Source organism: Galendromus occidentalis, unplaced genomic scaffold (assembly GCF_000255335.2).
Source record: "Galendromus occidentalis unplaced genomic scaffold, Mocc_1.1 scf7180000077516, whole genome shotgun sequence".
NCBI lineage: Eukaryota > Metazoa > Arthropoda > Arachnida > Mesostigmata > Phytoseiidae > Galendromus > Galendromus occidentalis.
The window spans coordinates 392,307-402,495 of NW_003805504.1; the positions used below are offsets into that span (position 1 = coordinate 392,307).

The 10,189-nt window shown below is 51.8% G+C and overlaps 1 protein-coding gene across 1 annotated transcript; it reads right to left on the reverse strand.

Moving 5' to 3' along the window:
• Window positions 1–4,977: 4,977 nt before the first annotated feature.
• On the reverse strand, window positions 4,978–9,571 carry LOC108864791 (kelch domain-containing protein 3-like). The gene is made up of 4 exons (XM_018641004.1): window positions 9,485–9,571; window positions 5,878–6,110; window positions 5,667–5,764; window positions 4,978–5,552 (listed from the first exon to the last, which is right to left on the reverse strand). The coding sequence occupies exons 1-4, from the start codon at window positions 9,569–9,571 to the stop codon at window positions 4,978–4,980; spliced, it is 993 nt and encodes a 330-aa protein (XP_018496520.1).
• Between the last annotated feature and the right edge of the window lie 618 nt (window positions 9,572–10,189).

Here is a 10,189-nt window from a genome sequence, read left to right on the forward strand (position 1 = left end):
CTGTTTCTTTGTATAAGTCGGTGAGATTGCATAGTCATTGAACTCTTCCTTAAACTCTTGCCACCGAGTTTTCCTGTTTCTGCAGTTGAGTGGCATCTGCCTTGGCACGGGGGTCCCGATGTTGTTTACGTTCGTCATTTTCGTTGTCCTTGAACTTTCTGACACCATGTAAAGCTAGGAAATCTATCACAATGAGGACTCTCGTGTCATGCGTAACGAGACTGAGAATTGAGAGTGTTTATTCTGAGACTGTCGTCTGCGGGCGCAACGTGCCCGCGATACTTTAAATGCATGAACAGGCCCACGGTCGAGCTGCATGTGCATTGCGCTCTCGTTCTATACGTATTGTAGAGTTCGGCCATTTCCGAATCTGGATGGGATCAGAAGAACCGATCATCATACCTCACTCATGGTCGATCAGGGCTGAATTCCAAGATCCCGCGAGATTAATAATTGTTCTCTGGCTGGTCAGCGAAGTGTCGTGCATGTCAGTCGCCGAGGCCACCTATCCATATCGACGCGAGGCGTTTTCCCCATTCAAGGGGACATGTGCGATCTCTGATTGGGAGCGTTCCTCCAGTTCCCTCCGTGTCGGGGAAATGGAGTCGTCAGGCATGATCCTCAAGGCCGTACTTTGCTGCGCTCGCTATGCCTCCGGGTTTTCGTCGGCCGAAAGAACCGCAGCCCCATGCTTGATATCAAGTTTCTTGTTGATGCTCCACCTTCTGTCAGTCGCGAGCATATCCATGCATCCCCTGTAGAGCTTCCATTGGCTTTCTACACTGAATGTACCTCGCGGACCTACGCGCTACGTCTCAATCCAAGACGATCTACGCGTGGGGGCTCAGTCAGGGCGGGGCAGCTTCCGCGGAGCATTTCCGCGACAGGAGTTTTCTTCTCTGTTCCATGTCGATTGTGCTAGGAATCGCAAGCCACATCGTTGTAGGTACGTACCTTCATTTCGTATTTTATGAACTTCGACGCTCCGGTTTTGAAAGTGGTCTGCCAGGGCTCGCGGAAAATCGCTATTCCAAGTGGTCATGTTCATCGCTCGAGGAACCACCATCATGAATATCGAAATGAGTTCGACGAGGGCCTTCCTGAATTCATTCAGAAAGAAATCGGATCACCGTCTTCACGAATATCGCCTCATCGAGGAGCGATTCAACTCACGACTCTCGAAACGGCTCGGTTCATAGCCTGAACTACGCGGGAAGCGCCGTCGCGGCGGCCATTCGGCGTGTTCTCCTCACGGAATCTTTGAGTTCCTTGCAGCCAGACCTCCTGCATCTCTCTTCCGGCTGGCATATTCCGGATCGGTCGACGTATCGAGCCCAAAAATCTTTGAAATTCATCAGCGCGTTCAGAATCGATGGGGATTGTTCCGAGCGCGCGCGAGCTCCATCCATATACTCTACGCATGACGAAGAAAATTTTCGTTCGAGTGAAGGGAAATATAATACTCAGAATTTATCGGAATTCCAACACGTCCGCATTATTATTAGTCAAGGAATGTGTCCCGATAAGCCGGACTGCCGCAGAGTCCTGAGAGTTCCATCTTCCCCGATCTTCCTCCCCTCCTTTTCTGAAGGAGTCAGGAAGGAGAACACCGGGCTTTATCACGCAATGCATAGGAGCTCGCAGTGTCTGCTCCTGTCCCCCACGTTCAGGAATATACCCATGGAAATACTTCCCTGATTAAGTCCTATTCATTTTTGGAGTAATTTTACACGACGATTTAAAACTGTAGGCTGGTTCGGCGGGGGGATCCGTTGTTAAGAATGCGCGGAACGTATGCACGTTCTCAATATCGATTCCACCTCCTAGAACTTGGAGAACGCCAGCATATTCAGAGAGCGAACCTTGGAGGATAAATTGCTCGAAATAGGACTTGTAAGTCCAACCGAGGTAGATGCGTAGCGTCTGTGCTTTCTTTCTCGGGCCATGCTGCAGTAGACCCTCTCCCTTTCTTTCCCACAGGAAATCCAAGAGAGGGAGGAGCGAGTCGACGTGGATGCCTTCGTGGTAAGACGGTTTAATTATCTGGTAATAGTAAGTTCTCTCATCCTCTCCCTCGTTGCCTACCCAATGCTGATTGAACACAACAGGACATGGTCGCGTCTTGTTCGTTTCATAGCAGTCTATGATGACGGTCGTCATGACTCGATGGTCATCGATGGCGTCGCGAACGAAGAGCCAAGTTTGATCGAAATCGTAATCGCGTATCTTTTTCGAGTAGCTAGTCTTGAGAGTGTGCATTGTATGGGGGATACAGCCGCTGCAGGATCGGATAGTTTGCAAGTCTTCCCGGATTAAACACATGGGCTCTTCTGTCGATGGGACTGTGTCGGCGGTCGTGACTTTAGACTTCGGATCCGACTTCACGAGGGAGACGACGACGAGCGCTGTCACACTGATCAAGAGAATCACGATCAGACAAATGAGCGTTCGAACTCCTCCGCAAGGACCCTTGTGCGCTTGCGTATTCCGGAGGATGCTCACCGCCTCTGCGGTATTCGTAGAAATTGGGCTATCATCGCTGATCGATGTGGTCGAGATCGTCTGACTCCCGATCCAGCTCGTTGTGGACTCTGAGTCTGCCATCGGGCTCGATCATTTCGTCGTTCCTTATGAATTTTCTGATGAAATAACTGTCGCAACCGGTGACTTCAAATTATTGCTCTTTCTCGACTATCGAAGAGCAGTCAGAGCAGACCGTCGTTCCATCTCATTCGGAAGTTTCTCCATCCAGAACTCCCTCAGCGGATACGCAGCCCAACGCGCACTGGAAATTCGGGAGCTCGTTCAACACTCGCCGATCACGGGGGCCCTTCGAAGCCTCGATTTTCTCCGTCAACTGATGCTAAGAACCCCATGCCCTTCAGCGCTGCCCCTCACGGAAGAGACGAAACCGTAGCAGTCCTCTGAACGAGCCACCACCGCGATACATATGCGGGAACCATCAGAAAAAAGCTTCAGGCCCTGAGCTCTGCGGACTCTGGAGCAAACAATTATTCGTATGGTGCGAATCCCTCCCTCGACAGTCGTCATGGATCACTGTCTCGAACATTACCTCGCAGCAATCTGCAGAATACATGAGCCCATAATTTCCGTTAAAATTCGAATATGAGGACAGTCTCTAATATACGAACAAGCTCCAAAAAACGGCTGGGTTCCGGAGAATTGATGAAATAGACGGGCAGTCTCAAATAAGGAGGGCTCTGTGGAGGAGGGAATTCGGGCACCCTAGTCGCGATGATCGCAGATATCCTCTCGCGGGGGCTTCGTTTGAGTTTCTGACATGCTCGCGGTGCATATTCAACCGATTCATCATACATGGTACATCAGTACGAGTGACCGGACTCAATTCACTCGTTGGAGGACGAATGGAATAGGCGGGCGGTCTTTAACGAGTGGGCATAATTTGTCTGGTCGAAAAATCGACGGGCATCCCCTCCAATATTTCATCGGGTACCCTCTTCGACCTGATGTTTCATCTTCGGAACCGAGTGAATCATCCGAATATCGCTCTAAGATGAATGTTCAGGACGCAGAACCGATGATCTTCTACAGAAGTGACTGCGCTCACCTCCTGGAGGGGACGCCCTCCCCCCATCGATGCAAAATAGTTTCCGGGTGGTTTACGGGCGAATGCGCGACTTCCACGAGGGATCTCTCGGTATAAGTGAAGATTCCAAACAACTTAATTCCCAGTCTCCGGCCATAACTAGTTACACGGATATGCGATTCTCGATTCTTGTGAAGCAATCATGATCGACCAGGACGGCATTCTACGACCCTTGGCTCGAAGATGTTGTTGGTAGAAGTTATTCAGCTCCGTGTGCGTCATCCTCTCTCATCATCGCATTCTCATCATGAAGGAAAAATTGAAAATACACATTATGTAGGCTTCACGGTTTTGGGCCGCGCCACTCTTGCCGAAAGAGTGAGAAAGTGATTCAGTGGTTCGTAATTGATCTTCTCGAAGTCCCGGCCAAAAACGGCGCGGCTCAGCCAGAGATTCTTCGCGGCTTCGAGGAGGTCATCGTTGGAAAGTTTGAAGCAATCGAGAAGTATCAAGAAATGGACCTTCTTCAGCGCTCGAAAGATCTCCCGTCTACTGAGCGCGCTCGCGATCCTTCCGAGCAGCGCGCGCATCCTCGGGGTCATTGGAATGCGCTCTTCTCCGGAAGGACTCCCGGAATAGGACCGCTGTTTGTCAACGAGCGAAAGGATTGCATTCTTGACGACTGGATGAAGAGGCACGGTATCGTTTTCGCAGACTTTTTTCAGGACGATTTCTAGACTTTCCTGTAGTTGCGGCTCGGCTCTCCTCCCGTCAGATCGCGCTTCGACATTCAATTTGATCATCAAAATTTTCACCGTGTGATAGATAGACTCGATAAGGGAGCTCTTCACCCTAAATTGAAATCGGGGCTCCGTCGAATCGAGCTGTTCATCCACTTTGTTTCCGAATCCGTCCACTTCTTCATCGGTCATGTACACGATGGAGCGTCTGAGAGTCGCTCTTGCAGTATCCGCGGAGTGCTCTCTTCTCGTCGCCCCACTAATGAATTCTAATTTGCAGACGTCTCCGAGTTCCATCATGCCTCCAACCTCCGAAGTTATCTTGAGCTTCCGCTGCGGAGAATCTCATTTTGAATTATAAGCGATTTGGTGGAGACTGGGGGATCCGGGAAAGGGAAATTTCTCGATTCTTCCCGATTTTCTTTTAGGACTCTCCTCACCTCACCGTTATGGCAGACGTAAGTTGGCGGACTCTCATGAAAGCTACGGAACATAGTATGGAAGGTCTTGTCCGCTTCGGTCATCGGGGCCGCTCCTCCGTAGATATACACCTCATTGCCATCGTCAGAAACAACAGAAGTATGCCGTCTCCGAAATCCCGGAGGGCTTGCTATCTCCTGACAATCAACCTTCGTCCAGAAGGACAAATCTGAGGAGCGAGCTCCCGTGTCAGGAGCGCATTCTTTTTGCGACATGGGAACAACTGCGTGGAAGTGACCACCTACCTGGATCGAATTCGTACATGTCGGCGAAATGTTTTTTCAATCTGCAGTTGAAACCACCAAACATGTACAATTTTCTCCCTCGTACGAAACCCGAATGACCACTTCTACCAATCGGGACGTCTCCCCGCTCTTCCACTTTGTGCCACGAACTCGTCCCGACATCGTAGAACATCATCGGACAGAATTCCTCGTCCCCGTCGTCGCTCTCATCTAGATGTCCCCGGGTCCTTCCGCCGTGTACGTACATACGCGAGCCGAGCGCCCACGCCACATGGTGATCGACTCGGGGGGTGGTGCCTCCTTGGGTTTCGATCTCTCTCCATTGTTTCTCCGCGAGGTCCAATGCCCAGAAAGTGTTCGAGGCTCTGTTCGTGTTGTAATCGTGACCCCCGAGGACGTACATTGAGCCATCGATCACACACGCGGTGTGACCATCCACTGCAGGGCAGTGCCTGCGGGACCAACCGGGACGGCTCTCGGGAGCTCCTTCAGTTCCCAGAGGGGTGAACGTGTTTTCATCTGATGTGAATCGAAACTCACTGTTAGGCATAGTTCCCTCCCCGGAACCCTGTCCTCTAGGCTGGGAATTGAGGAGAGCGAGGACGAACTGGACGGAATCGGAGCAGAGCTCACCCAGATCGTATTCGTACAGCGCTGTGAACGCCTCATAATAGCTCAGCCCTCCATAGATATATACCTTGTTCTTGAGTCTCACAGCAGTGTGACCGTAACTGAAGTCAGAGAAAGCGAGTTATAGCCCGGAATTCATCCACTCGTCACTCTTCGGAAGGCTGTCGGATCATCGATGAGCATAACGTTCCTTGAACGAGAGACGTTCACCCACGTATTCAGACGGTAATCATTCAATTCGAACGGAAGGTACGTTTGAGAGACTTTGTTCGTCGTCCATCTGAGAGTTTCCGTGTTGAATACGAAGACGTCCATCGGTCGCAGGCGATAGTTATTCAGAATGTGCCGATAGCCTCCGAAAATGAAGATTTTCTTCTTATAATAAACCGCAGCATGATTCGCTCGCTTCGGTCCTCCGGTGATGTGTTGAGTCCACGTAGGCCGTTCCTTCGGAGCGAGAATTTCAATGATACGAGGGAAATTCGCCAGACAGAGAGAGCATTGAAAGGACTTGATCTCTTACAGGGCAGCGGTTCGGTCTCGTTTTCGTGGCCCCAATCGAAGTATCCGTCGGAGTGCTCTCTCCGTTAGGCAGTTGTCTTGCCTGGTTCCGTTCCGCATCGGAGCCTCTTATCGGAGCGCCAGCGACTCCCCCTCCTTGAAGAGCCACGGCTTCTTCCCTTTCCGCCTCCCGACACTGATCCGGAACCGATTCCCTTGGAGAATCTCGTGAGAGGATTGAATTCATTTGACTGGAAACTCCCCAGAGCTCCGAGCGTTCCATGACAACCGGCACTTTCGGATCGGGGATTGGTGACCAAAGATCCCCACCGTTGAGACTCTGATCAGCCGCCTCTCTCGTCGGCCCCGATGGGAAGCTCACCGCCTCATTCATCATTCCATTGGAAATGTTGGCCGTCTCTGAACTCCTTTCCGACGTCCCTGTCTCGGTTAATACATTGCGCTCCTCCCCCTCACGACATACATGCAGCCCCACGGCCAGATTCTCTCGATCGGGTTGCTCCTGAGAGGGGTTTGTGAGCCGTTCTCCTCCGCGCGGTTTCAGCAAAGTCGATGCGAGAGTTCCGGCGTTTCGAGGTTCAGTCGGCCGGCCGTCGAGAAGCGGAATGGGAGTCGGAGGCCTACTCGGGAGGATAATTCCCCGCTCGTAAGCCCTCGACGGTGGTAGAATCCGTCTCAAGGGCCCTGTGATTGGAATCGCGGACGGCATTCGCAGGCTCGCCGAAAGATCGACCGAGGTCTTCCTGTTCGGCTCAAGTTGAGGTCGCGCGTTGGACTCACCACACAATACAACGGCCGATCCTCTCAAACTATCGGATGTCTCCGGGAGCTGGGTCTTGGTGACATCGGGGCCGGCCGCATCTTCCGCTCCCTGCGGGTCGCTTACTCTCGCAGGGTCGCTCGGTTCCTGCAATCCCAGGCTTTCGATTTTGGAAGACGTCGCTCCGAGGCCGGACGCCGTTTTGCTGGAGCTCGATTTCTGACCACGAGGATTCCGTGCTGTTGTTCCGCGACCTTGATGTTCCGGAACTGTTACTAATCTCTCTGATCGCCCTATTTCTTCGATCACCGCTGATTCGTCCACGGAATCGAGATTAAGGCGGACCGGAGCCTCAGAAGGCGAAGAGACGAACTTCGGCTTCTTTGCTCCGGGGTCGGATGAAGCCGGCTGCGTATCAGGCCCGGCAATCGGCGAAATTGCCATGGGACTCTGTAATGTCGAGCCCTCGGCGGCCGAGTCTGACGTGCGCATTTCCGAGCTTCTGCGCTTCAGGTCTTCTCTGCCTGCACTGGACGACTTGGAAATAGCAGCGACTTCCCCGGAACTCGGAATGGTGTCTCGCTCTGAATTGGGGAAGTCCCTCGGTGATGTGGAAGAGGTCTCCTTGATACCCCGCTCCGAGAATCCAACCCTGGATAGGTCTTCATAGGTTTCTCTAGCCGCTTTCCTTCCGTTTCCTTTAGTGCCCCGAAGTTTGCGCCTCGATCCTCGGGGCTTAAACAATGTTCCCGTGGATGCGGAATTCTCAAAACTGTGGGTCGATGATAGCCCCGTAGAGCCATCGAGGATTGTTTTCTTAATTCTCGGATTCACCACGACTCTTCTCGGGGGCTCTGTTCGAACGTTAGCGGCCTCTGTCCCAGCTCGTGAACATTCTAGAATGGGCGCAGCTGAGTGAGCTTCCAAGCGCCCTCCTTGTACCTTAGTTGGTTTGACTTCTGCATTTTCCGTAAGTCTGTGCTCCGCGGGAGCGGGCTGTCTCAGTACCGCTCCCTGGCTCTGCGGAGTTGAACATCGTCTGAAAAACTGCAAGCCAGTCCTGAGGAAACTCAGTGGTCCGAAACTGAGATCTGCCGTTTTCGTCGTTCCATCGGATGCCGCCTCCGCCGCCGCGGGTCCCGACTCCCTAGTTCTGGGTGGATCCACGGTATTCTTCGCCGAACTTGACTTGCGCGATTGTGCTCGTTTTTTCCAGAGGATCAGTTTGCGTGCTCCGAGGATTCGCGGGCGGCTCACGCGAATAGCTGCCGCACCCTCGCTTCTCCGTTCGGCTATCGCAGTATTGGATTGAGCTCCAGTCGGATCTGCTGATTCAACATACGGAGTGACCGAGGTTTCTGTCCGATCAGCCGTGGCTGCCTCCATTATATTGATCCGGGCTCCACGCACAGATTCACTGGAACTTCCCTCCTCTCCGTCCCGGTCTCTCTCGAGGCTGAGCGTCTGGTTCCGGAGCCAACGATAGTGGTCAGGGTGAGCGACGAGTCGACGAGCGGATTGCTTCGTTATCCGCTTCATATTTTCATCCCCTCGGAACTTATGCTTGTCCAATCGACGAAACGGCGTGATGGGCAATCCAGAGGGCTGAAGCTTCTTTTTAGCCTTCTTTGGCGTTCCGGGAAATTTCTATTGAATCGAGAGCTCGAAAGATCCACGGGAACAGGAAAAGACTTTGTTTGCATTCTACGAGGATCTGCTATGCATTAAAGGGTCAGTTTAACTGGCCAGAGTCCTTGAGCTCAGGCGAGGCTGTCGGCCAGAATATATCCAGGTATTTTCGCCCTCTGTGACGGCTTCTCACTTCATCTGCTGAAACCACAATCAAGGACGAAGTTCCTCCCCTTCCTCCCTATGATATCGATGGCACCGGGCACCGGGATCAGGGATCAGCCAGCTGTTAGCGACCTCCTGATGGACAAAATGAATTTAGAAAAAACCTTGTGTTCAAACAGCTTCTTTATTCTGCTCCTTCTGAGTATTTCCGCCGTAAGAATCGTCTCACATGACGCACTCGCCTCTCCTCGAAACGTTCATGATAGCGATCATCGTATTCTACCCTACGGGTTGGTTGGTTGGTTTGTTTCCTTGTTTCATTATATCAATGTTTGGGACATTCAAAAATTCTTTCTCCATCCGACAGCCTCGCGGCCTCCGTCCGGGAAGGCTCGATCTCATCAACCAGTCCAAATTCACCTCAACCCCTCCCGCCCGCTCTCTGCTGCGGGATCGACCTGGGCAGAACGCACGGAGAAATAAAGGAAACCAATTTTCCAGCAGAACCGACGTGGAAAAAACGAGTAAAGCTTCAAGTCCTTGATTCTTGGAGAACTCCCTCGGACTTCCATCAATGCACCGAGCGCTGCGTCCGAGCTCTGCTGGGAGCTTATGGGGAACTGAATGGTGCCGTTGTACACCATCGATCGCTCAAATCACCATCAGACAGCTCGTAAGCTCCCCCCGAACAAAATAATAAGACCAATGCGAGATTGCCAACAGAGCTCACCAACTCGCGACTCACAGGGAGAATGATTTCTTTGATACACTTTAGGACATAAATACTTTTCATTTGTTTTTCTCCAATCATCACCATCATCGTTATCATCATTATGTAAGTATCAGGCAGACGAGAGATAGGTCGTTCCGAGATAGGCTTGCCCCGTAGCGAAGTCTCTCTCAATTCACGCATCATTCATCAGCGAGCAAGCGAATAAATAACCACACAAAACTTCAGGTGATGCGAATACTCAACATCGTGGAATTAATGATTAATGACGGTAATGATAGTTATGACTTATGACGACCAATGGAGAAAACCGACCCTGCATTCCACGAGCGCTCTCATCGAATGATTGTTTGCTGTTCCGCCTGGACCACGGTCACTCGCATATCGGGTTTTGGCGTCGGACCAAACGGGCTGGAAATCCATACCCTGGTATGTTTCTGTACGAGCTTTTCCCGGTTCCACGTCTGCCAGATATTGTTGAATTTTACAATGAGTGAAGATGAGCTACAACGAAAAACACGCAAAGTGTCTCTCGTGCTTAAGTATGTATCCACAGAGGGGGCGAATAAAGATCGCCTCGACAGTTCCCATTTACGGCCTACGACAAGCATCTTCCCCCAAAGGATGGAGGGCGCTGCCGGGTGTTTCTCCGTAGGCGGACGCCGGAAGACGAGGGTGTGAGGATTCTCCGAGCAACGATGCTCCAAATGTTGATGTTGC

Coding starts and splice junctions, on each gene's coding strand:
- LOC108864791 (XM_018641004.1), bottom strand. CDS start 9,571: ATGATGATAACGATGATGGTGATGATTGGAGAAAAACAAATGAAAAGT. Junction 6,111..9,484: donor TCAAAGAAATCATTCTCCCT/GTGAGTCGCGAG, acceptor CTCGCTCCGAAG/GAACGGCCTACGTGGACTCA. Junction 5,553..5,666: donor GCTGTACGAATACGATCTGG/GTGAGCTCTGCT, acceptor GATTCACATCAG/ATGAAAACACGTTCACCCCT.